Raw genomic sequence first — 27,765 nt, forward strand, 5'->3', positions numbered from 1 at the left:
AGAATTTCGCCAAGCCATAGCTAATCGGCTACAGCGCTTAGTATTGGGTCTCCTCTGGTTATTCAGCTCACTTCTATTATTCTATTAAAAGAAACAGAATCTTGATCCTAGCTCCACTAGTAATTATTGACCTGTTTCAAAATGGCCATTTTTTAAGTATATTACTAGAAAAAATTGTTGAAAATCAGTTCAGGTCCCTATTATGTAAATTACACATTTTTGACCCTTGTCAGCAGTGTTGGGACTAACGCGTTATTAAGTAACGCGTTACAGTAACTACGTTATTATTGTGGTAACGAGCACGGTAACTAGTTATTATGCCAAAATCAGGAACGCGTTAGTCGTTACTGGGATTTAGATAGGGTCGTTACTCGTTACTTCGTGTGGTGGCTATCGCGGAGCTTCCACAGATTCAGTAACATTAGCAGGTGGATGAGAGAAAGCAACACGTTCTCGGGCTGGAGAAAGGGGACGCAGAAGGAAAAGAGACCCGAGGCGGCCGCCGGTCCAAGTGTGTACTGAACTTCAGGTAAGAAGTTATGACCTGCAGTCTCTCTGGGTCAGATATAAACGAAGTTTAGGTGGAGTTTATTTTCGTTATGCTGACTTTTTCTGTCAGCTGGGTGGGTGCTATGAAGTTAATGATGTTGAACTTTATTTTGTTCATAAGTTATTAGAGTTGTCAACCGTCCCGTCTGGTATTCAGAGAAAATATTACGCGTTTCTTATTGAGGTGAAAAGGAACAGAGTTTGTCCCGTAATTCAGCTACAATGAAAAAGGCACAAAGCTGGAGTTATTCTGTGTCTTTACGCTGCACAGCTGCCTCTTCTTCTCTCATTCTCCCCCCTCCCTCTCCCGTTTCTACTTCAATCATGAAAACTGATCAGTGATCAGCTGATCGGCTCTCTTGTTTGTTTATCGCCCACTTTGCACCGAAAGAGGAAACCAGCTGATGTCGCGCTAAACAACAGCAGCACGTTTAAGCTTGATCAGCTGTTGTTAGAATTTATTTAATATTAATTTCTAGTATCAGCTGATGTTTGCTGGAGCCATAGCTGCAAAAAAGCTGCTGGTCATGATATGGTTTGGTTATCTGGTGAGAGGGAAACATGAAGATGAAACCAGGAGATGTCCTTACTGAATCATCAGAGCTGAACAGGTGATGGAGAAACAGGTTTACCTTTTAGTTAACATGAATGAGTTGAAGGGAAGTTATGAACTGTTTCTGAGAGACAAATAACACCAGGATCCTTTTTTAGGTAGCTGACAGCTGGTAACTGTGCAGGGGCGGGTCTAGCAAAGTTTTGCCAGGGGGGCCAGGTAGGGCATTAACAGGGAGAGGGGGGCACAAAGAAATACTTTTCTATCTTATTCTCATTTAAAATGTCTAGCTTTTAAAAAATAATTATCTGAGTCTTACAACAAACGATTGATACATATATACCATCAAAACAGTGTACATCACTGTCACAACAGCGTTTGTTTTCATTCAAAGGCTTTATAATTTTTCCTATAATGGTGGGCCGGTCTCTAGTCAAAATGTCCGGGCCAATTTTCTGTCCCAGTCCAGCCCTGTATGCAGCTCATCTGCAGTCTGGTGTTACCAACATCTTCCTATTCAGAAGGCAGAATTTCCGAGTTCTGAGTACAATCGAAAGCACCACGACTGCAGTTTTTGTGTTGGATGTAAAAGGCGCACATGACACTGTGACGTAGGCTAGAATCATGGCGGCGGTCAACGACGGTCCAGGCGTGGGATTTCTCTCGTGGAAATATGCACATTATCTTTTCCTGTCTATTGGTAGGTGGCACAGTGCACTTGTGGCAAGTAAACAAGCTAGAAGACTGGCAAAGTTATGGAAGCAACACATTAACAAGAGAATTCTGAGTAAAACCAAAGTTACTTTCCCTAGTAACTAGTTACTTTGAAAGAGTAACGAGTAACTTGGAGTAACTGAGTTACTTTTGAGAGAAGTAACTAGTAATGTAACTAAGTTACTATTTTAAAGTAACTTACCCAACACTGCTTGTCAGTCTGGCTTTCAAAAGCAGCACTCTACAGAGACCGCTCTCTTAAAAGTCTATAATGATCTATTAATGGCATCTGATGCAGGGTATTGTTCTGGGATCATTTTGCTTGATCTTAGCGCAGCCTTTGATACCATTGACCACAAAATGCTACTTAACAGGCTTAAGGTTTTGGCTCATATATCTGGCTCTGCCCTAGACTGGTTTTCTTCCTATTTATCAGATAGGCCCTTTTCTGTTAGGACTGACAGGTTCACCTCTGACATTGCTGCACAGACCTGTGGGGTTCCACAGGGTTAAGTTTTAGGTCCATTATTATTTTCTTTTTATATGCGACCTATCATTTTTATGCTGATGACATTCAGCTGCATATGTCCTTTAAGCCTCATCAGCTGGATAGGCTGTCCACCTTAGTCCAGTGCTTAACTCAAGTTTCTGATTGGCTTTCAAGCAACTACCTCGTTCTAAATACTAACAAGACCGAGACCATGATCATAGCTCCTCCTGAGCTACATTTTAAAATTAGTCAGGTTCTTGCCACTTTCTGTCCTTCTGTCAAGTCAAATAATCGAAATCTTGGAGTAATATTTGACTCTTCTCTGGGCGTTGACTCTCATGTAAAATCTTTGTCTCATTCCTGTTTCTATCATTTAAGAAACATCTCTAAACTGCGACATAAGGTGTCTTCAGCTGAACTGGTAAAACTCATTCATGCATTTGTATCATCACGCTTAGATTACTGTAATTCCCTGTTCACTAGCTTGTGTGGCAGGATGAATGTTATGTCTTGGTTCAACCCACTTTCCGCCTGGCGCATTAGGGGGGCACTAGTATAAATAGTGGCCATTTGAGCATTCCTGAATCGCTTACCTGTAATCTCCTTTTTGGTCACCTGACTTCCCTTGGTGTTACAGAGATCATTTTCGGATTACCCTTCTGAAGCCTTCATCGCGGCTGGTCATAGCTGTAGAAGCCTCCTATGAGCCACTCCGTTCATGATTCGTGACGCTGTTTACTTGGAAGTGTGGGCCTTAGTGAGGGACCAGTAGCCTTACTGGACGTCGGCGTGGACAGCGGCCACATGCATGCCGGCTACGGGAGTCGGCTGGCGTGCACATTGATTGACTGGATGATTAACTTATAGTCGGGCAGACGGCAAGTTGGAGCAATACGGCGATTCCGTCCAAAGTTTTATTTAGGTTGTATGTTTGTTTTTCAGTTGTTTTGATTTGTAGTTTGGGTTTTTGTTACGCCACTGGTGGGAGGCCCTTTTTCTAGCTGCGGATCACCAGTGTGGTCCTGCAGTTGGGTTATCCCCAAGTGCTGCATATTGGTTTTGTTGTAATATATTATAATTTTCTTTTTTTCTTTTATTCAGATGCGGAGGGCCTGACGTGTAGGAGACTGGGGGTGCCTTGGTGGCGGGATCTTTTGAGTGTTACACACCTGTCTTTTTTTTAGTTTATTAGTGTGAGTGGGTGATAGTCTGCTGCAATGGTGTATGGGTGGGTTTTCTTTTCTTTTTTTGAGTTGGTGCATGGTATCCCGGCCCCTCCACTGGTAAGCCTCGGCTCTGAATGTTCTTTTTTTAGAATGTTTGTATATTTATATTTATGATTGTGCTTTTATATGCTGTTTTAAATAATTATAAATAAATTGTTAAACTGTTTTATCATTGAACCTCATCTCTGCACTGAATATAAACAAACCTAAGCGCCTTTCTGATGATTAGTGTTACTTCTAGTATTTTCTGGGTGAAATTCCCAGGGTGTCGTTGTCTCTCAAACTGTGAAGAGTATTTATTTTATTCCCACCTCGTGCTACCACACTTGGATAAATCTCTCTCTCTCGCCTCCAGGCAATACAAAATGCAGCAGCCAGACTACTAACTCGTTCTACCAAACGTGCTCACATTACTCCCATCTTATAGTCTTTACATTGGCTCCCAATAGAGTTTAGAATTCACTTTAAAATTCTTGTTTTAACATACAGAGCACTAAATGGCCAGGCCCCAGATTATTTATCAAAGCTTCTTATAAAATACACTAATGCTCGTCATCTCCGCTCACAGACTCAGAGTCTGTTGGTTGTTCCCCGTACACGACTGAAGACAAAAGGGGACAGAGCCTTTCTGTCACGCTTAATGAAGGGCCCAAGATGCAGGCACTTGCTGGTGGGATCTAGGTTTATTTAAGGAGAGTAATGTACAAACAAAGGTGAGGGTGGCGGAAAAACAGAACTGAGCAAAACCTAAACTGGGAAAAACTAAGCATAGAAAACAAACCTGAAACTTAGAGACGCAGGGAGACATAGAAAGACAACCAGCGATGACGGAGGGAGATACCCAGACGAACCAGCAACGCACACAAGAAAACACAGGGCTTAAATACACACAGGGCAATCAGGGAATGGGAAAAAGGAGGGAGGCACGGCTGGGAGTAATTGGACATAACGAGACAAGGGGAGTGAACCTAGAAACACTGACGAGGGACACAGACCTACAAAATAAAACAGAAACTCACACATGCAAAAACACAGACTAAGAAACGCGGACTTGACACAGGAATACACAGGCAGAAAAGACTAAACACTAAACTGAGGAAGAACAAAACCTAAAGAAATAGAAAACCAGAACCAAAATACAACACAACAATAGAAAACACAAAACGCTGTGTCAAAAGACCAAGAATCATGACACTTTCAGCCTGTTGCACCAAGGCTGTGGAACAGTTTACTACTACAATTAAGTTTTCTTGATTCTTTTAAAAAGAAGTTAAAAACTTTTCTGTTCAAACAAGCCTTTTGTTGATCTACTTTATTTATATTTTTTTGCATCATACATTTAACCTTTTACATGGTGTATAATGTCTATTGATTGTATTGTTTATTTTAATATTTGTGTACAGTGGTTTGTGACTGCCTGTCTGTGAAAAGCACTTAATAAATAAACTTTACTTACTTACTTACTTCACCCGCTCGCACAGGGTTTCTTTCTGGACAAGCTTCACCTTGTTTCCCCGCCCCCACTTCTCGTCTAGCAACTAATGTTTTGCTACTTGGCCCGACGGAGGATATTCTGCCGGGCCCGTCGCCCCAGCTTTCGAACAGGAAGACGCCCCTCGCCACAGTCGGATCCAGGGATTTCAGAGCGGCTGGCTGTGGTGAGTAGGACGGACAATATTTCTGATTTGAACTGTAGGACTGATTACTTATTGGGGTTGTGTTTTGTACAGCAAAAGACATGGGATTGATTTATCACCTAATCAATCCCCGGCTCAGCTACCCTCAGCTCAGTCTCCCAAACCTCCTGTTCAGCTGCCACTAGCTCAGTCTGCAGTCTCACCTGCTCAGCTACCACCAGTTCGGCCTCCAGTGTTGTCACCCATCCAGTCAGCCACTCCACCTCCTGTTACACCTCCACCACAATCCTCTCTGCTCCCTGTAGGTCAGCCCTTAGCTCTGCTCTCTGTATCTCAGTCTTCAGCCCCGCTACCTGTAGCTCAGTCGCTAACTCCACCACCATTTTCACCTCAACCATTACTTCAATTGCCGCTGGCTCAGTCCCCTGTTCAGCTGCTGCTGCCTCAGTCCCCTGTTCAGTTGCGGCTAGCTCAGCTGTCAGCCCACTCATTGATTCAGCCACCATCCTCACCATCTCATCCTAAGCAGGGAACACTCTATACAATAACATCTGCTGGTTCTCTAAAGCTGGCCTTCATAGAGACAGTTACTTCCTCCAGGGCTGGGTGTCAGCCACCAGCCAACTCTGGACCCCTAGAGGTTAAGATGCTAGCAGCTTCACCTGGGAACTCAACTGAGCAGTCTCAGCCGTCAGCACTCGCTGAGAGCTCTAGTGAGTTCACTCATCCACCTTCATCCTCTGTTGGGTGTGTTGGAAAACTGTTTCAGCCAGCAGAGGACTGCACCCTGCTGTCGCTGCCTGAGCCAAACCAATGTGCTACTCAGCTCCAGTCAGCATCAAACCTGCCAGAGCTCCCTGCGCACCTGCTGATTCTGTTTTGTCCCCGCCAGAGACCTGCGCACCTGTTGGTACTGTTCTGTCCCTGCCAGGGGTCCCCTAAACCTGCTGGTTCTGTTTTATGTCTGCCAGAGCCCTCATGGCTGCTGGCCCTGTGTCTGCCTATGCTGGAGGGTCCGAGGGGCTCGTTCACCAGCCTGCTTTTGCTGGAGGGTCCAAGGAGCCCGTCCAGCCATCAGCGTTGCCTGCAGTGCCACCAACTGCTCCATCACCTACGGTTTCCTCATCGTCGCCTGCAGTTCTTCCGGCAACTGCTACAACACCCTTGCCTTCAGTGCCAACACCTGCTCCATCGCCTGCAGCTTTCACACAGTCACCTGCAGCGTCACCATCCACAGCTGCCACGCCGCCGTCTGGTCCAGCACCATCCTCGCCTGGTCCAGCCTCTGCCACCTCTACACCGCTATCCGATCCAGCTCGGCCTGAACCACCAATGACTACTTTTGATTTTCCCTCTACATTTCACCTTTAAAAACTATTTACTTTCCCTTGTTTGGTATCATTCTTTTCAGCACAACCTCGCGAAAACATAAATTCCATTTATGTTTTCAGTTTGACATACTGTATTAGCACAACTGATCTAAAATCAGAAAAAAACAAACTCAGAATAGAAAAAGTTATACTTTTTACTCTAACAACTACAAACATGTTTAATGAATCATATTTCATAACTTTAAATGTAAATATAAACTGTAAATTTTAAAATCCTATGCACAATTTTTGCAAACAAAGTTATTTGCAGCCATTTACCTTCTACCTTTTTTTTTTTTAATAATCATTTCAAACTATTTACATAACAATCAGGTGTTCTTCATTAAATAAGATGCCACACAAATGATTTGTGCCACTCCAAAAAATAATTTCTGTCCACTATAAAGGAGAACATCCCAAGCCTGATACCTGCAGGTCTCTTGTTAGTAAAGGTAACAGCGTTGTAACAATAGAAATAGTAATTAGTTAGATTACTCATTACTGAAGTAACGAGTAATAATAATAATGGATTGCATTTATATAGCACTTTTCTAGGCACCCAAAGCGCTGTACAATTCCACTGTTCATTCACTCTCACATTCACACACTGGTGCAGGCAAACGACAGTTGTGGCCACAGCTGCCCTGGGGCAGACTGACAGAAGAGAGGCTGCCATTTTGCGCCATTAGCCTCTCTGGCCAATACCAGTAGGCGGTAGGGTAAAGTGTCTTGCCCAGGGGCACAACGACCAGGACAGAGGGAGCTGGGGATCAAACCGGCAACCTTCCGGTTACAGATGAGCTTCCCAGCCCCCTGAACCACGGTCAGAGGAAATTAGAGGTTGCATGTCCAATCTGAAATGTTGCATGTTTAATCCCCTGAGTATTAATAACAATGATAATATCAAGAATAAATGACCACATTTATGTAAATTTTTGTCTGTCAGAGCCCTGACTTCAGTTAAAGATGTAAACATCATGCATGACTGATTTGTGTGTATATGTTGAAATAAAACAAACAATCTTTCTGGAGACCTTTCTTTCACAACAACTCCATGCACATGTGATTAGCATGTTATTTCTAACAGAAGATAAAAATATACTAAAAGATTATCAAGTAAACATGATGATTAGGCCTCAGGGTCATTAGTCCAGGGCACTCCTTTATCCCCAGGACATTAATTGTGTTTGTGATGCTCAGGGAGCAGCAGTCTCCAGGCTGATGTAACTGTGGGCTAAACTCTCTGCTCGAAGTCCACTAACATCAGGCACTAAGGAACAAAGAAAAATATTTTCTGTGGGCATTTGTTATTTTTAAATATATTTGTATTCAAATAAACCTCAGGTCAATGTGTACAACACTCATCTTTACTGAAAATAACAGTCAAAACTATGTATACTAGAGCTTATTTCATAAATGAAATTATTCCCACCTTGTAAACAGCCAGTAACATTGAAATAGACAAATATTTGTCACTGACTAATTAGAAAACCTTAAGATGCTTACATGTGAGGACCCAAGTGAGAGATAATAGTCTATAATGGAGAAATATCTCCTTACCGGAGATATTTAATGAAAAAAGTTCCCCAATCTTATGTAACTTTTACAGAATAAAGTAGACCAAAAAGCAAAGAAATGATTGATAATTCATTGATAAAACAACTACAAAACTAAAGAGCATCATAAAATATAGTTACTATAAAAAGTTTTTTTGAGTTAATGCAAATCAACACAAAAAAAGTTCTGACTGGCGATGGCGCGATATGGCAGCCTCGCCAGTCTTCTGTCAGTCTGCCCCAGGGCAGCTGTGGCTACAACTGTAGCTGGCCTCCACCAGTGTGTGAATGTGAGCGTGAATGAATAGTGGAATTGTAAAGTGCTTTGAGGGTCTTGAAAAGCGCTATATAAATGTAATCCATTAATATTATTATTATTATTATTATTATTATTATATGAGAGAGAGGCCAGCATAGAGCAAAACATCAAATGGGCAACCTTAGCACTACATTTTAGTTTTACCAGCTGTCTTTTTGGAACCACAGACATGGAGAGAGGAGGAGAGATGGAGAGAGTCAGCTGCTTCAGATTCCTAGGCATCAACATCAGCGAGGTGTTATCACAAAAGCAAGATGTTTTCTACGGCGCCTGAGAAGACTCAGAATGAACTCCAGAATACTCAAACGTCTACTGTTGCACCATTGAAAATATTCTGACTAGCTGCATCACCACCTGGTATGGCAGCTGTAACGCTCTGGACCGCAAAGCTCTGCAGAGGGTGGTGAGATCAGCTCAGTGGATCGCCAGGACTGAACGGCCAGCCATGCAGGATCTCTATAGACAGCAATGCATGAGGAAGATGCAACAGATTCTCTCTGATCCCAGCCACCCCAGCCCCAGACTTTTCACACTCCTGCCATCCGGCAGTCAGTTCAGGAGCATTCAGAAACACTAGCAGACATAGAGACAGTTTCTACACACAAGCCATCAGGCTTGCTGACATTCTGCACACACCATCACACACTCACTACAACTGCTGGACTCTACCCACTGTCACTTCAAACCACTTAAATCCTCACTGCACAGTTTTACACAAACTGTAAATACTAAACTATTTGTTTTAAATTCTCTTAACATTTTAACACTTTTATTATTTTATTACATTTTAATACTATTATAAGTATTATTATTATTATTATTATTATTATTATTATTATTATTATTATTATTATTATTGTTGTTGTTGTTGTTTTTAAAAATACCTGTAAACTATATGTTCATGCAGGGTTGGGGAACACGAGTCTAAGAGTTTCATTACGGGTAAATGTTGCTACAATGTTGAAACTTGATGGGCACGAACTTGACCTTGACGTCATCCTCCAGGGGCCATTTAAAAGAATACAGGTTTAAGGCACTTCACTTTCAGACCCAGAAGCTGTCAAACGTTTACATAAAGTCTGTGGGGCATCAGTGGGGAGGTTGCACAGGGAATGTTTGGCAACATCTTCATTTTTCAGTAAAACAAGGATCCCAAATACATTGCTAAAGTAGTAAAAGCATTTTATCATTTGAAATAATTTTTCAAAGGGACATTTTTTAAACAAAAATGCAAATTCTTTTTATAAAATTAATGTAATATATTTATCAAACTGTTGTCTGATTTCCTCATGTAAGAATCCATCCCTTAATGAACAATTATTAAAATGGCACACTTTTCCCATTTTTTTTAAAAAAGAGACTTTTTATTCTCGATAAATGTTGTTAATTTTCTTTCTCAGAGAGAAACATTAATTTGCTCCTTCAAAAGTATTGTAGGCTAAAGACAGGATAAGATTGCTTTCCTTTGACTGTGGTAGAAAATAAAGAAATAGAAATATAGAATTCCTAAACTGTATGAATTTTAAAACCTTTGAACTGTCAGCTAGTGACATGGCAGCAATATACAGGGAGTGCAGAATTATTAGGCAAATTAGTATTTTGTCCACATCATCCTCTTCATGCATGTTGTCTTACTTGTATAGGCTCGAAAGCCTACTACCAATTAAGCATATTAGGTGATGTGCATCTCTGTAATGAGAAGGGGTGTGGTCTAATGACATCAACACCCTATATCAGGTGTGCATAATTATTAGGCAACGTCCTTTCCTTTGGCAAAATGGGTCAAAAGAAGGACTTGACAGGCTCAGAAAAGTCAAAAATAGTGAGATATCTTGCAGAGGGATGCAGCAGTCTCAAAATTGCAAAGCTTCTGAAGCGTGATCATCGAACAATCAAGCGTTTCATTCAAAATAGTCAACAGCGTCGCAAGAAGCGTGTGGAAAAACCAAGGCGCAAAATAACTGCCCATGAACTGAGAAAAGTCAAGCGTGCAGCTGCCAAGATGCCACTTGCCACCAGTTTGGCCAAATTTCAGAGCTGCAACATCACTGGAGTGCCCAAAAGCACAAGGTGTGCAATACTCAGAGACATGGCCAAGGTAAGAAAGGCTGAAAGACGACCACCACTGAACAAGACACACAAGCTGAAACGTCAAGACTGGGCCAAGAAATATCTGAAGACTGGTTTTTCTAAGGTTTTATGGACTGATGAAATGAGAGTGAGTCTTGATGGGCCAGATGGATGGGCCCGTGGCTGGATTGGTAAAGGGCAGAGAGCTCCAGTCCGACTCAGACGCCAGCAAGGTGGAGGTGGAGTACTGGTTTGGGCTGGTATCATCAAAGATGAGCTTGTGGGGCCTTTTCAGGTTGAGGATGGAGTCAAGCTCAACTCCCAGTCCTACTGCCAGTTTCTGGAAGACACCTTCTTCAAGCAGTGGTACAGGAAGAAGTCTGCATCCTTCAAGAAAAACATGATTTTCATGCAGGACAATGCTCCATCACACGCGTCCTCCACAGTACTCCACAGAAAGGGTATAAAAGAAGAAAAACTAATGACATGGCCTCCTTGTTCACCTGATCTGAACCCCATTGAGAACTTGTGGTCCATCATCAAATGTGAGATTTACAAGGAGGGAAAACAGTACACCTTTCTGAACAGTGTCTGGGAGGCTGTGGTTGCTGCTGCACGCAATGTTGATGGTGAACAGATCAAAACACTGACAGAATCCATGGATGGCAGGCTTTTGAGTGTCCTTGCAAAGAAAGGTGGCTATATTGGTCACTGATTTGTTTTTGTTTTGTTTTTGAATGTCAGAAATGTATATTTGTGAATGTGGAGATGTTATATTGGTTTCACTGGTAAAAATAAATAATTGAAATGGGTATATATTTGTTTTTTGTTAAGTTGCCTAATAATTATGCACAGTAATAGTCACCTGCACACACAGATATCCCCCTAAAATAGCTAAAACTAAAAACAAACTAAAAACTACTTTCAAAAACATTCAGCTTTGATATTAATGAGTTTTTTGGGTTAATTGAGAACATGGTTGTTGTTCAATAATAAAATTATTCCTCAAAAATACAACTTGCCTAATAATTCTGCACTCCCTGTACAGGGTGGGCCAGTTATATGGATACACCGTAATAAAATGGGAATGGTTGGTGGTATTAAAGTCCTGTTTGTGGCACATTAGTATATCTGAGGGGGCAAACTCCTCAAGATGGGTGGTGACCATGGTGGCCATTTAGAAGTCGGCCATCTTGGATACAAATTTGGTTTTTTTTTCAATAGGAAGAGGGCCATGTGACACATCAAACGTATTGGTAATGTCACAAGAAAAACAACGGTGTGCTTGGTTTCAACCTAACTTTATTCTTTCATGAGTTATTTACAAGTTTCTCACCACTTATAAAATGTGTTCAATGTGTTGCCCATTGTGTTGGATTGTCAATGCAACCCTCTTCTCCCACTCTTCACACACTGATACCAACACTCCAGGAGAAATGCCAGCACAGGCATGCAGTATCCATAGTTTCAGGTGGTGCACATCTCGTATCTTCACACCGTGGACAATTGCCTTCAGATGACCCCAAAGATAAAAGTCTAAGGGGGTCAGATCGGGAGACCTTGGGGGCCATTCAACTGGCCCATGACGACCAATCCACTTTCCAGGAAACTGTTCATCTAGGAATGCTCGGACCTTTCACCCATAATGTGGTGGTGCACCATCTTGCTGGAAAAACTCAGGGAACGTGCCAGCTTCAGTGCATAAAGAAGGAAACACATCATCATGTAGCAATTTCAAATATCCAGTGGCCTTGAGGTTTCCATTGATGAAGAATGGACCCACTATCGTTGTACACCATATACCACACCAAACCATCGCTTTTGTTGTTCCAACAGTCTTGAAGGGATCCATCCAATGTGGGTTAGTGTCAGACCAATAGCGGTGGTTTTGTTTGTTAACTTCACCATTCACATAAAAGTTTGCCTCATCACTGAACAAAATCTTCTGTGTGAACTGAGGGTCCTGCTCCAATTTTTGTTTTGCCCATTCCGCAAATTCTGTGCGCCGATCTGGGTCATCCTCGTTGAGATGCTGCAGTAGCTGGAGTTTGTAAGGGTGCCATTTGTGAGTAGCTAATATCCGCCGAAGGGATGTTCGACTAATGCCACTCTCCAGTGACATGCGGCGAGTGCTACACTGTAGCAAGTTTTGCCCTCTTCCTATTGAAAAAACAAAAGTTGTATCCAAGATGTCCGACTTCTAAATAGCCACCATGGTCGCCACCCATCTTGAGGAGTTTGCCCCCTCACATATACTAATGTGCCACAAACAGGACTTTAATATCACCAACCATTCCCATTTTATTACGGTGTATCCATATAAATGGCCCATCCTGTAGAAGGAGGAGTTTTCTCCAACATCCTGCCTTAAATTTTGCATCTCTCTAAAACAAGTGAACTTACAGTAAAGGTGCCAATATTATAGTTAATGATGTTTTTACATATCAAGATAACAAAATGAATACGTCTAGTATAATTGTGTTTTCTCTGACTGGTTTCAGTACATCAGTGAACTACAGAGTCAAACTTTTCTCTCTCACATTATTGTGTTATTATTTCATTTTGATGGTAAACACTCTTATTTTAACTATAAGGTCAAACCCTACATGAACCCATGTATATATTTTTGTGTTCTTGGTGTATTAACTCTATGCGACTGCTGGGTTCCCCCCCAGATTTGCTTTTGACAATCATCTAATCTCATATGTGTGATGCCTTTTTCTAGATTTTGTTTTATATTTAAACACAAAAGCAGACTATTTTACTCCTAATGTCTTATGAAAGATATGTGACCATATGTAGACCACTGGAGTATCACTCTCTAATCTTTGTACAAAGGACTGCTGTGTTAGTCACTCTGTCCTGTCCTTCCTCTCTGCTTTGAGATTCTCATTATAAGCTTAGCATCACTTAAATTATTTGTATCCAACATAAACAAGCTTTACTGTGTGAACTTGTCAATTGTCAAACTTGCTTGTGGTTCAACAAAAGTGAATGCATTGCATGTTCATAGCAAGCAGGAAAAAGTTCACACAGACTTTTGTGTCACATTTATTTTGTCTTCTTAATATCTCGATTGCTTTGCTTTTTGATCTCATGTACTCGAGGTTTGGCTCAGCATCTCTACCACAGCATTTAAAGAACTTCATAGCCATTAAATTCCTCATCATCCCTCCTATTTTGAATCCAGTTTGTTATGGTTTGATCCTGACTAAAATTCAAAGATGAATGGTTTGTAATATTTCATATGCCAGCCTACACAAAAATATCAAAGTCTAATATTTGTAATTTCATTTGACCAATTTTGATGTTTAGCGTTTTACTCTGGTTTCAGAATAAATCTAACAAGTTACTGTCAAAGAAGGAAACTCGTAGTTTAAGTGGACAAGTTTGCTACATCTGTGTTGACCTTATGACCACGGTCTGCAGAAAGTATGCCACATGCTAAAGGACCCACCTCACCTTGCCCATCAGCTGTATGAATGCCAACAAATGTTAAAGGTCCATTGAAGCAACCACTACATGATGTAGAAGAAAAGTGCTTTTATCCCAGATTCACACTGAACTCTCCTCTGAACTCAGACATTCTATACATTAATAACAAATCTAGTGCAAGACAACTTAGTGTTTCTTTTTCTGCACAATTTTCTTTCTTTTAAAAGTCTTTTTATTAGACAAAGGTTTCAGTGCAAGATATATTACAAAGTACTTCTTACACAATTTTCTTATATAAGTGCTTTATTTTTGAAAGAACTAATTTGACAGTTTTTTTTTACTGTTTACGCAAGTGTATGTTTTGATGAATAAGTGTGCTAACTAAGTTTTATTTCTAGGTAGTTTATCGAATTTCATTGTACATTTCTAAATTGTTCCGGTTCAGTTGTTAGTTCAGAATGGACAAATGAAATATTAAACAACAGCAAAAAAATAAATAAAAAAGAATAAAATTAAATAAAATTATTTCTTATAACCCTGAATCAGGTAAGAGGTGGTATGTGATGTAAATTGTAAATGTAGTTTCCTGGCCTCTCTCCTCCTCACCAGTGTAGTGATTAAATATGTATCAAAGAGCCTAACTGCCATTTTTCTGATGGTGTTGATGACTGTGGGAAAATCTTCTTTGAGGGGAAAGTCATTGTATCTTAGGTCAGTCTGATTAAATTAACTAATGTCTCAAAGATAAAAATTTTAGATTTTAACTGACTGAAATGGATATGACATGAGCCCAAGAATCTTGCTTTGCCACGAGATTGTACATGCCACCAATTGCGAATCAGTTGACAGGTTAGGTCAACTGTGGTTTTCAGCTTGAAAATAATGTAGATATAACTTTGTATATTTAATAAATTGCTTTGCTTGCCAGACTAATACTATTAGCACTGAAAGCTGAGACTCTGGAGCCCTGGAGTTTAGAGGAAATTAGATGTTGCAAAGTAGCTTTAGCAAAATAAAGAAAATAATTTGAATATCATAGGTCTTTTGTAAATTCAAATACATTAAGAAAATAAAATCAGCTTATCTCCAAATTATAGGAAGATTGCTGAATGTTACTTTCCTACACGGCAGAGATGCTGTCGATAGAGAGATAGTCTCTTACTGAACAAAGATTTATTTTCTCTTAAACAGAAGCATCTTACAGGCTTGCCTTATCTTTGGCAAATTAAATCCATACATAAATGGGGTGAGCATTGGTTGACAAATGAGGAGATACATAGGCAAAATTATACGGACTTCATCTGGTATCTGAGGAGCTAGAAGGCTGAAATCAATAGAGTGAAAAATGCACCCGACAAATAGGTTTGACACAGAGACGATCTGAGGGGTGCAAGTAGTCACGGCTTTCTGCTTGTTTTCTGTGGATGTTTTACGGCAAACTCGTAAAATCTTCAGGTAAGAAATTGAAATAAGATTGAATGGCATGAAAATACTCAATAACGTAAAGAATATCATAGATATAGAGCTTTGGATTGGAACTGAACATGAAAGTCTAATTATTAATTGGTGGTCACAATATACATTATCAATAATATTTCCACAAAACCTTAAACCAAAGATGAATGAAAATGAGAGTAAAAAACTAACAAATGAAAAAATCCACACAAGCAGAATCAACATACCCACTCTTTCTGTGTTCATAATAACATTATAGCTAAATGGATGGCAGATTGCAATATATCTGTCATATGCCATAGCTGTTAAACTGCAAAACTCAGCAGAACCACTTATGTACATACAACACATCTGCAGAAAACACCACGGCAGGGTCACTTCATGGCTATCTGAAAACATCTGTGAGAGCAAAAGAGGATAAAGTGCTGTGCTGGCGTTTATTTCGTTCACACATAAGTTGCTGAGCAGAATATACATTGGCTCATGCAGTCTTCTGTCCACATGTATAACCACAATAAGGACTGTGTTGGCCACACATATAGAGACATACCAAAACAATATTATGATAAAATATGGGTATTTGAAAGCTCCAACATTTCCATAAGCAGCCAGCACAAATGATACACTCTCACTTGAGTTTCCTATTTTCTGCATAATGTCACACAATGAACAAGACAAACTAATAATAATCAAACATCAGGAATCACAAAACAAAAAGCAAACAGGTTTATACTTTTACAAGATTCAATTCCAGAGATTCTTCACATGCTAAGAATACATAACAATAAGTTCAGCTTCTTCTCCCAACTAAACAAGACAACCTCTTTTGCTAGTATTTATGGCTGCAGCACTGAGGAGGAGAATGAGGTGGGCGCGGCTAAATTTGAGGTCCAGACAGAGTTAGAGACAATGGCATTCTTCCTCTTTGGCAGAGTTTTTTGTTTGTTTTAACTACCATAAATTCCACAGGTTTTCAGAATTGTAGAGCATAATAACCTTTTTATTCTTCTCAAGGGAAATTCAAATGTTTCTTAAGTGGTCCAAAATTGGATTTGAATTTCCACATTCTCAACTTTTCATATAAAAAAAATCAACTACACTTTCCAAGTCGAAACAACATTCTGATATCGTTCATGTTGATCCTAGTGGTATGGACCTGCCATACAGCTTGATGTCATCCATGTAGAGGAGGTGGTTGACACTCGTCGGTCTTGTTAATTATCTTGTATCATGTTGTTCTCCAGAGTGTAGAACATCCAGCTGCAAATTTGGTGAAACTATTACAAAATCGATCATCAACCTATGGCCTAATGTGTCCTGGTGCCATGCTCATCTATGAATACCCTTATTTTTAAGCATTATGTTTGTTATAGACAAGCTGTAGTTTGCAAAGGAGTCCAAGAACAGAATACCCCTCGGGTTCAGATCAGCCAGACTTTTCTTCATAATCGTACCCCAAGAAGCTGTCACTGATTGTGCCAATTTCAGCAATGAACTCTCCCAGTAGGAGTTTAGTTTAGCCAAAATGCCAGACAATTCATGTCCTATCGGAGACACTAATTGGTATTTGTAAATGACCATGGCAGACCTGATGACATTTTTCTGCATTTCAGCATCTTTTATTTATACTCAGGGTTGCTGTTCATCCACACACAGCAGCAGCTTCCCTGCTTTCATTTCATTTTTACTCGTTTCATTATAAAAAGAATATCCAGAGAGAAGGAGACTATGGATTTGTGCCAATTGCTCTCCCCAGGTGGAGCCATTCTTTGCCTTAGTGTTAGGGAGGGCAAGGAAGCACAGACATGGAAGTACACTTATGTTTACACTGAATATTTCAGAACAATTCTCTATGCTGTTGCATGATGGGGCAGAAGGTTGAGGGTTGCAGATATAACAGACTCAAACTGATCTGCAACACACTACACACTATGATAGTCGCACACCCTTAATATCACATCGTTTACAGAGAAAATTGCAAAGTCAATATAGTAATAGGGGCAACTCAGTGTCCGCCACATATATGTAATTTTGTCTACTATACCAGGATATTTATAATTAGAGCTATTTGTATTTATTGAGCTATTTTGTGACTTTGTTATTTTGTAACTTGTATTATATCGTATCATTTCATTTAGTTTAGTTAGTTACTGTTCGTATTGTCTTGGAGCAACTGTGACCGCATAAATTCTCCTGGGATTAAGAAAGTGTTCTGATTCTGATTAACTGAACCAGTGTAATGATTTCTGTATACAGACCCCATCAGCAATCAGATACAAATGAATCCACTAAATGTCTCACTCATTAATACTCAGATTTAACAATACTCAGATTAACACTTCTTAATTCCTATTTGATGAGTGAGTTTAAAATGATGTAGTTATTTTATTCCTGATTTGATCTTCTTCTCTCTGGTTACATTTCTGAGGGGATGACCCAAACAGTACAATCACATTCTTTCCTCCAGTAAGAAATTCTTGTACTCATTTCCTGTAAGTTGGTATAATTTTATGGTAGAGCATGGGGTCAACACAGATTCACTGATTCAAATGAGCAACTCAGCATTTACTGCTGAAACTTCCTGATAACTATATGATTGCTTGAATAATTTTTGTTGAAGCAGAGAAGCACCTAAAACTATTCTAAGGACAATGTAATAAACAAAATTTTGGTTTCCTGTCTGAGGGTAACATCAACCATTGCAGATTATGTCAGGAATTCAGTGGAAATTAGAGGTTGCACAGTAGCTTTTACAAAACAAAACAAAATGAACTGAATTAATGAAATGGGCCTTTTATAAAGGTAAATACATGACATAATCAGATTTTATTTTCTTCATGTGTACAAACCATAATATGTTTGATGAATGCTATTCCACCACAGATGCTCTAAAACAGTCTCTTTTTAAACAAAGACATTGATTTTCTCTTAAACACAAGCATTGTACATGATTGCCTTATCTTTGGCAAATTAAATCCATACATAAATGGGGTGAGCATTGGTTGACAAATAAGGAGATATATAGATAAAATTATACGGACTTCACCTGGCACATGAGCAGCTAAAACACTGGAATCGATAGCATGAAAAATACACCCGACAAACAGGTTTGACACAGAGACGATCTGAGGGGTGCAAGTAGTCACGGCTTTCTGCTTGTTTTCTGTGGATGTTTTTCGACAAACTGCCAAAATCTTCATGTAAGAGACTGAAATGAGACTGAATGGTATGAAAATACTCAGTAACAGAAAGAATATGTCAGATATAAAGCTGTGGACTGAAACTGAACATGAAAGTTGAATTATTAATTTGTGGTCACAATACACATTATTAACAACATTTCCACAGAACGTCAAACTGAAGATGAATGAAAATGAGAATATAAAAATAAGAAATGAATAAACCCATACAAGTAGAATTAGAATAAACACTCTCTCTGTGTTCATAATCACATTATAGCGTAATGGATGACAGATTGAGATATATCTGTCATAGGCCATTGCTGCTAAACTGCAAAACTCAGCAGAAGCAGTTGTGTACATACAACACATCTGGAGAAAACACCACGGCAAGGTCACTTCATGGCTGTCTGAAAACATCTGTGAGAGCAAAAGAGGATACATCGATGTGCTGCCATTTATTTCGTTCACACATAAATTGCTAAGCAGTATATACATTGGCTCATGCAGTCTTCTGTCCACATGTATGACCACAATAAGGACTGTGTTGGCCACACATATAGAGACATACCAGAACAATATTATACTAAAATACATGTATTTTAAAGCTCCAACATTTCCATAAGCAGCCAGCACAAATGATACAGTCTCACTTGAGTTTCCCATTTTCTGCATAATTTGCACAGTGAACAAGTTTGATCAGTAATAATGATATGAATGGTCCAATTTCCTTAGGGATTATGAAAGTATTTTGATTCTGATTCTTTTCGATATGAATAAGAGTACCCAATCCCGATGGTTTAGCAAAGTTTCTATTATTCTGTTCAAATCTGTTTTAGACATGCATGCTACCTCATTATGATATGTTCCTTCTCAACAGCTGTTATACCTGTTACACAATGCGCGCATCAGTAAGCAAAGAACAAAGAGTAGTTTTATACTTTACAAGACCAAAGCTCAGAAATTAGCTCCTTTCATCCCAACTGAATGAGACCAAAGAATCTGCTAACATTTATAGCTGCAGCACAGAGGAGGAGCAATAAAGTGGGAGTGTACTTGAGGGCCAATGACAATAATGGCAATAGAAAATGGCATTCTTCTTTAACAGATATATCTGACTTTTTTTTAAAATCATGCATTCTAAATTCATAAAATCAACACAACACAGTACAGCTTTAACAGGTTAAGCAGCAGAAAATGGATGGATGGATTGGTTGGTTTTCTGCAGAATCTTTTGAATGGTATAATCTATACTGTGTTTAAAAATAAAGTTGGGATCCAGTCCAAATTGTAAATTAAAAAAATGCAATAATATGCAAAATGATTTGGGCCCTTTGTTTAGTGGTTCTGTTGTGTAGAGTTTTCATCAGAAAAGACATCCAGCATAAACATCTGCTAAATCAAATATGTGGACCTACAACTGTGGGCAGGACACCTTTTCTTATCTCCCTTATGAAAAAGGGAGATGTGTTAAGAGGAAGTCCTAGTGTAGTTTGTGTAAATGTGTAATTTATGTTTTATAGCTTTATAAAAGAGGAACAATTTTGTGGTTTTTATAGGTTATTGAGAAATAAGAACTGATTCTGCTCACTTAAGATGGAATTATGTTGTATGTGGTCAATAATGTAAAATGACTCCTGGTTTAAATAAAAAGCACTGTGGTGCTAGCAAATTTTGTTATCAAAAAGCCTGCACTAAGCTCACCCCAGTTCCACTCCAAACACTTGGATTACTTGGAATAGTACTGATCATGAGACTTTATTGCCCAACTTCTCTTTTATAAGCCAGACGTGGTCAAGTTAGCAGCCATACAAAACATCTAAAAAATACTACAAGTATAAGTATAAAACCACAACAAACAGTTTTAAAAAACAAAACAAAAAACAATATAAAACAGCGGTCCCCAACTTTTTTTATTCCCAGCAGACAAGTTTATCCACAACGTTATTTTCACGGACTGGCCTTTAAGGTGTCACGGATAAATACAACAAAATAAAACCAGTACAGGTACCAAAACGAGAAGATTTATTCATAACACATGGGAAAAGACCCAGGGACACCGAGTTAATGATAAAAACGATAGAAAAAATAACACTAAAAACAGATTTAAAAACCCTGAAAACTATGAAATTCACACTGGTGTTTCCTGTGTCATCGGCCTGGAAAGTGGCCGGACAGGACGTGCAGGACCAGACAGCATAGAGACCTCAGGCGCAGATGAAGCTAGACGGAGTGAGGCAGGACCAGGCGACGCCAAAGGCGAAGACACGGAAGCTGGGTCAGGCGACGCCGAAGGCGAAGACACGGAGGTTGGACCAGACGAAGCTGAAGACTCGGAGGCTGGACCAGACGAGGGCGCAGACTCGGAGGCTAGACCAGATGAGGGCGCAGACTCGGAGGCTGGACCAGACGAGGGTGGCGCTGCAGGCGATGGCGTGGGAGCCGCAGGTGGTGGCGCTGCAGGCGACGGCGCTGCAGGCGACGGCGCTGCAGGACCCTCCAGCAGGAGCGGAGGGTCAGCTGACCTGGAAACCGGAGCAGGGACAAACTGGGCCCTAGCCCCCCTCACCCGAGGAACTGATACAGGTGCAGGAGATGGCTGGACTGCAGCTTCCCTGGGTGGAGGAGCACAGGAAGGCAAAGGAGCAGGCTCACTGAAAACTGGCTCATCAAAAATAGGTGACGATATAGGTAGATTGCAACACAGACACAAGGAAACACAGGGCTTAAATACACAGAGGGAGCAAGGGTAACAGGAGGGAAACACAGCTGGGGCAAATCAGGCCTAACGAGACAAGGGGAAGCAAAATCAGACACATTAACATCAGACATGGACTTTCAAAGTAAAACGGGAAACACATAACACAGACTGAACAAAAGACACAGACTCACATGCAGGCACTACAACAGAGGGAACAGAGACGTGGGACCAGGGCAGACACAGACACTGACTGGACACGGGGATATAGCGGACAGGGGAGACAGCAACTAAGGATTACACAGAGACAAAACATAACTCTAACAAAGAAACCAAAGCATAGAAATGATAGATAATATATAAACTCAAAACCCTGGGTCAACGACCCAGGCATCCTAACACACTCGAGCCTGAACTCTTGCGACACGGTACCAAACTCATGGACCGGTACGGGGTTGGGCCTGCTGATGTAAAACATTAGAACACAGAGTGGCTTCTTAAAGTAAACATCAATAAGTCTCCTTCACTTTATTCCTTATTATGCTTTTACATTTTTTAAAGCATAATAATTAAAGTAAATTTAGATTTTTCTCTATATTCCTTGTCTAAGGTGCATAGAATGTTTGACATATCTGTCAGAACTCTAGGTACATCAGGAAGCAACCCTTTCGAAGAGTATAGCTGGTAACTTTTGGTAGTGGGACAGGGAGACTGTAAGATTACCTAAAACAGCTTTATGAAGAAAAATACCAGTGCTGTTTTCTTCGAATGGTCAGTGATGGCTAACCCACCAAATTATAAAAAACGCAGTGGTAAGTCAGAGACTGTCATGGTCCCTGTGCCTGCCCAGCCGGCCTCACAAGGCTACACTTGTGAGGCCGGCTGGGCAGGCACAGGGACCATGACAGAGACTTTATGATAAAACATAGTGATGCATTATAGACTACATGAAGACTACTGAGAACTGAAGAGGAAACATACAGTGTGTCACCATAATCAATTACAGGCAAAAGGGTAAAAAGATTTATTTCTAAAGTAAAAAACATTTTTCCCTTTAATTTTCATAATAAGACTAGCAATGTGTACATTAGAGAGAAACTTGTCATCAAACTTTATACCCAAATATTTGTAGGCATGTACCATTTCAATGGTTTTGCCAACATCTGTACCAACGCTAAGATCATCAAACATCCGTGGGTGAGCTTTCGAGAACACGATAAATTCTGTTTTATGAACATTTAAAACCAATTTTAAATGCAGAAAAATGGATTGTAATAAGTGAAATGCATTCACTGCCTGCTCTACAGAAGGTGCAAATGTTTATATGACAGTGTCATCAGCATAAAGATTTATTTTTTCTAGAAAGCTTTTACTCAAATCATGTATAAAACAAAAAATAAAGCAGATCCCAAAATAGAACCCTGTGGGACACCTTTTGCTCACTCAAGTAAAGCCCAGTTATTTTTGTTTATCTGGCTTGTTGCCAGAATTCTGAAGGGTCGCATGTTTAATTGGCTAAGAATCAATAATAATGACAATATCAGAAATAAAGTAGCACATTTATTCACATTTTTGTGTGTCAGAGCCCTGATTCCATTCATGAGATGACGAATGAGGTGAAGAAGACGAAGATGACATTTTATTAAGATGACTGTAGTGTGGCATGTTTCCTGCATGTTTTTGCTTCTTTGGTGAAAGGGAACCCTTCTCAAACATAGGTATGATCCTTCACATCTTAGGTCTGAAGGTGCAAGCATGAAATAAAATCACACCTCAGGAACCTATGACATCTGCTCCATCTTTAGTCTACTACATATGCGGCCGGTTTTTAGCCATATACATAAAATGTTATTTTGCAAAATGGCAAACTCCATCTGGTCGATTTGTGGCCTCCACAAAACAGTGCTCACTCCTGTATATTTTTAATGTATCAATTCAGAGCTTATAAGCGTTTATGAATATGTTGAAAGATACATTTTCACACTAATTAATGTATATTTATGGTTACAATATTCTTTGTTTTGGTGAATTATTTTAAATGATTGTACTATTAAAATGGTATGTAATGCAAGTATGTAATAAAAGTAAAGCAAACATCATGCATGACTGAGTTGTGTGTTTTTGTTGAAAGAAAAAAAACTTCTCTGGAGACCTTTCTTTTGAGACAACTCCCTGCAAACGTGATTAGCATGCTATTACTAACAGACAATAATAATATAATAAAAGATTATCAAGTAAACATGATGATTACTGGACTAATGACCATTAGTCCAGGGCACTCTTTTATCCCCAGGACATTAAGTGTGTGTGATGCTTAGGGAGCAGCAGTCTCCAGGCTGATGTAGCTGTGGGCCAAACTCTCTGCTACAAGTCCAGTAATATTAACACCAAGGAACAAATAAAAATATTTTCTTATTTGTAAATTTATTTTTATTGAAATAAACCTCAGGACAGTGTGTACAAGAATCATCTCTACTGAAAATAACAGTCAAAAATAATGTTTACTAGAGTTTATTTCATAAATGAAAATATTCTCAGCTTGTAAACAGCCAGTAACACTGAAATAGACAAATGTTTGTCACTGACTAATTACAAGACCTTAAAGTGTTTTCCTTTGAGGAAGCAAGAGAGAGGTAATAGTATTTAATGGAGAAATATCTCCTTAATGGAGGAATGAAAAAAATGCATCCCAGTCTCATGTAACCTTTCTCTAGTACAGAATAAACTGGGCCAAAAATCAAAGAAAGGACAGGTGAGGTTTCCCTGATAAAGAAACTAAAGAGCAACAAAAATGTAGATATTTAGGATTTTATTGAGTTATTGCGAAATCAACACAAAAAACAACTTCTGACTAGGTGGGCAGCCTCTACTTGTCTACTTACCACCATGTTAGTTGCAATGGACTTAGACTGCACACACAGTCCCATTGTCAAAGAATAATGGCCTCAAATACATAACCTAGTCGTTACCACTGAATACAATATAACAAATTAATCTTTTAAATAGGTTTTGTGTATTATATGAGCGAAACGTTGAGACCAGCAAAGAGAAAAAACATTAAATAGACAACCTTAGGAGTACAGTTTCATTTCACCAGCTACCGCCACACTAGGGCCTACCTACAGACCAGCGTTCACTCCCACTGTACTAAAACTAGAGATGGACCGATCCGATATTACGTATCGGTATCGGTCCGATACTGACCTAAATTACTGGATCGGATATCGGAGAAAAATAAAAAATGTAATCCGATCCATTAAATATCACGAAAGCACCTCACAAAACTTGCAACACGCCGTAACTCACCTCAGAACGTTAGCACGTCGGAGCAGTATGCATCACGTGATAGAGCGGCTGTGGCATGCGGGACCTGTCGGTGGTCTGGATAGCATGTGGAGCTTCGCTAGCAACCCGGCATTTCATCTCAGACAAAGTTATCCCCGAGAGAAGTAAAGCAAGTGTGTAAGTCCATCTCTGAATGTTTGTAAAGCATTCCTGCGTTAAGCTTACCAAACGATATATGGAGCGACTGCCTCTTCTGGCTGCTACTTCAATCATGAAACTGCTTAATGATCAGCTGATCGGCTTTTCTGTCACGAGTCCGTCTCTCTGGTTTGTTTTTGGCCCACTTTGCACCAGAAAGAGGAAACCAGCGGCTGAACAACAGCAGCACGTTTAAGCTTGATCAGCTGTTGTTAGAATTTATTTATTATTACTTTCTACTCGAGGATCTTTTTCTACGTAGCTGACGGCTGGTAACTGTGCAGGGGTGGATCTAGCAAAGTTTAGCCAGGGGGGCCGATAGGGCATTAACAGGGAAAAGGGGGCACAAAGACATACTTTTCTTTCTTATTCTCATTTAAAATGTCTAGCTTTTAATAAATAATTATCCGAATCTTACACCCAAAGTTTTAATTTGATGTAAAATGAATAGAAGTCAATTACTGTATATAGTGACTATTAAGTCTAATATATATACCCTAGTAAGCTATAGTACTTTTTCCTTTGGGAAGGTACCATCTGTGCAGTCTGCAATTTTGTTGAAGAAAGATGTTGAATCTATTTAATATTTCTTGAAAAATAATTGATTTCTGTGCTTTTTTTTTTTCACACTGCATCAAATTAAGGTTGATTACGTTGATTAAGCATCATGAGGTGGAGCGTGAGGGGTGGTTCCCTATTTTTTATTTATTTATTTTTGTTGTTGCTGGGAGTTGGAACCCTATTAGTTAGGTTGCTTAATATTTACGCTAAGTACTCTTTAAAATACCAGAATAGGGAGGATGGTGTAGGTTTAAGTTTATTAGATTGATCAGTATTGCTGAACTATGAAATTTTTTTTTTTTTGCATACAGGTATAACAGAATAGCTTTAGTGTAGTTGTTGTTTTAAACTTGAGTATGAACTTATACAAAATGCAGCAAGATATTTAAAAAAAAACAGTTTTGTTGATTAAAAAACACTATATCGGATTCATATCGGTATCGGCAGATATCCAAATTCATGATATCGGTATCGGTATCGGACATAAAAAAGTGGTATCGTGCCATCTCTAACTAAAACTGGCTGCAATTTACTTAGAAAGCACTAATGAGATGTGACAAAATGGCTACATGAAAACATTTTTTAGTTATGAAGAAAATTTAAAATTTTAAAATTTTAAAATACCAGTGTCAACAAGCAGAATAAAAGATGGATACAGCTAACATTTACCATTCGTCAGTCCCATTTTAAAGCCTTGGGATTAACATTTCCCCCATCACCAGTCCAATCACTACCTTGGTTTTGAAACCAGATGTGATAAGATAGGAACAGGCCTGACTCTGACTGAGAATAGCCCAAATATCCCTTCTTTCTGAAACAGGGGATATACAAAGTTTATTTAATTTTATTCAACATGACCCAAAAATCAATGACTAAGACTCTAAGCTAAGCAGGGAAGTGTTTAGAGTCAAGTCTGAGGAGCTTTTTTCCCCACATGCATGTAAATGTCTTTTTGCAACCACAGGTATCACCTCCTGGTGGCCATTATTAAAAATAATGCAGATTTAAAGCACTTAACTATTCAGACCCAGAAGCTGCATCCAAATTTTACATGAAGGCAGCAGTGGGGAGGTTGCAATGTTAGGAATGTTCCATGAATCCAGGAGATTCTTAAGGTACTGAACATGTTAGGAAGTCTTCAGATAACTACCAAGGTGACTTCAAGGCAGAGAGAAAAGCAACATTAGCAGAAGGAGCACATGAGCCGTTTTCAGGAGCACGAGGGAGCTTGATTATTACTCGGCAATTTTTCTCCTGCAAACCTCCACCTGAGATTCAGAGAGACTGAGAAAAAGCAAAAGTACTGTAATCTGCCTTTTTTGTGACTACATTACCCATGCCCTTTCAGTGACAGATTCATGCTGTTGTCAGTAGAAAGCTAAAATAAACTATTTGCATCTGTTTGGTTATAAATCTACAAATTATAAATGGTCCTTGTTTAGATTTGACCCTGTTGTGTCCAAAAGAGTTGTGTGATGTGTGAATTCTGTGTTGTCCAACATTGTGAGTCCGGCCCTATAGTACTACATATCTGATGCAGTTAGCAACGGATTTTCAAGAAAGGCAACATATTATATCTTTATCACAAATGCCATCTTGATATGTTAAATGTGAAACCAATAGCAGACTCTGTTTTTGCTGTTTAATCCTCATTTTATCACCGCCTTTATTCATCAAAGTGCTTTAAAGACGGAAACTGACCGGTATTGGTTTCGGACCTGGTCCCTATTGTTACGACTGTTCAAGCCGACCACTTAAAAAGTGGAGACATTACAAACTATTTGTACATTGTTTTGGTTGTGTCACTGTCTCCAGCCACAGTTTTTTACAGTGTGACTGTAGCTGAGAAAGTACGGTAGCTGAGATGTGCTTGATTCTTTGTACACAGACAGATATCTTTTGAACAAATGTTGCTGATGCACATGTGAGCTAATGTCCAGCATTTAATAAATGAATTCATGAATAGATGACACATGCACATTTAGGCAGGTTATCCTCCCCCCGATATCAAACGGAATCAACTTGTCACACCTTTCGTGTCCAAACAGAATGTGTGTATGTGTTCTGACTCTGCAGGAATTATATTAAATGAGAAAAGTTGAGAATAATTGCTTTACTTTTAGATAAAAATAAGAATAATTATGTGCATATTGTACTTTACATTGACACATAATAAAGTAGTGCTTAAGAATTCACCAGAATCCAAGAAATTAAGCATCTGTCTCTCATCACAATGCTCAAATCATAGCTAAAAATAAGACATGGCTTTACATAAATTTACATTTGATACTTTTACATCACATAACTCCATACTGAACTTTTAGAACTCTAATTATAATGAAATGGAAACATGAGACATTATGTGGCCATTAATCAAATCAATCATTCATCCATCGTTAAATGTTATCATACTAGTAACATGTATCATACTTTCCTTTTTTATCTGAATATCAGTGTCAATCTTTTAATA

At 39.4% G+C, this 27,765-nt stretch overlaps 2 protein-coding genes across 2 annotated transcripts; both read right to left on the reverse strand.

Annotated features, from left to right (window-relative positions):
• Positions 1–15,092: 15,092 nt before the first annotated feature.
• Positions 15,093–16,028, reverse strand: LOC101479454 (olfactory receptor 4D1-like). The gene has a single exon (XM_004555617.3). It carries the CDS (start codon positions 16,026–16,028, stop codon positions 15,093–15,095), a length of 936 nt encoding a protein of 311 aa, XP_004555674.3.
• A 2,234-nt stretch (positions 16,029–18,262) lies between these two features.
• On the reverse strand, positions 18,263–19,219 carry LOC101479733 (olfactory receptor 10A3-like). Its single transcript, XM_004555618.3, has one exon. It carries the CDS (start codon positions 19,217–19,219, stop codon positions 18,263–18,265), a length of 957 nt encoding a protein of 318 aa, XP_004555675.3.
• Positions 19,220–27,765: the final 8,546 nt, after the last annotated feature.

Source organism: Maylandia zebra, linkage group LG16 (assembly GCF_041146795.1).
Source record: "Maylandia zebra isolate NMK-2024a linkage group LG16, Mzebra_GT3a, whole genome shotgun sequence".
Lineage (NCBI taxonomy): Eukaryota > Metazoa > Chordata > Actinopteri > Cichliformes > Cichlidae > Maylandia > Maylandia zebra.

Excerpts from the sequence above, each read along its gene's own strand:
- LOC101479733 (XM_004555618.3), bottom strand. The coding sequence starts at position 19,219 with ATGGGAAACTCAAGTGAGACTGTATCATTTGTGCTGGCTGCTTATGGA.
- LOC101479454 (XM_004555617.3), bottom strand. The coding sequence starts at position 16,028 with ATGCAGAAAATAGGAAACTCAAGTGAGAGTGTATCATTTGTGCTGGCT.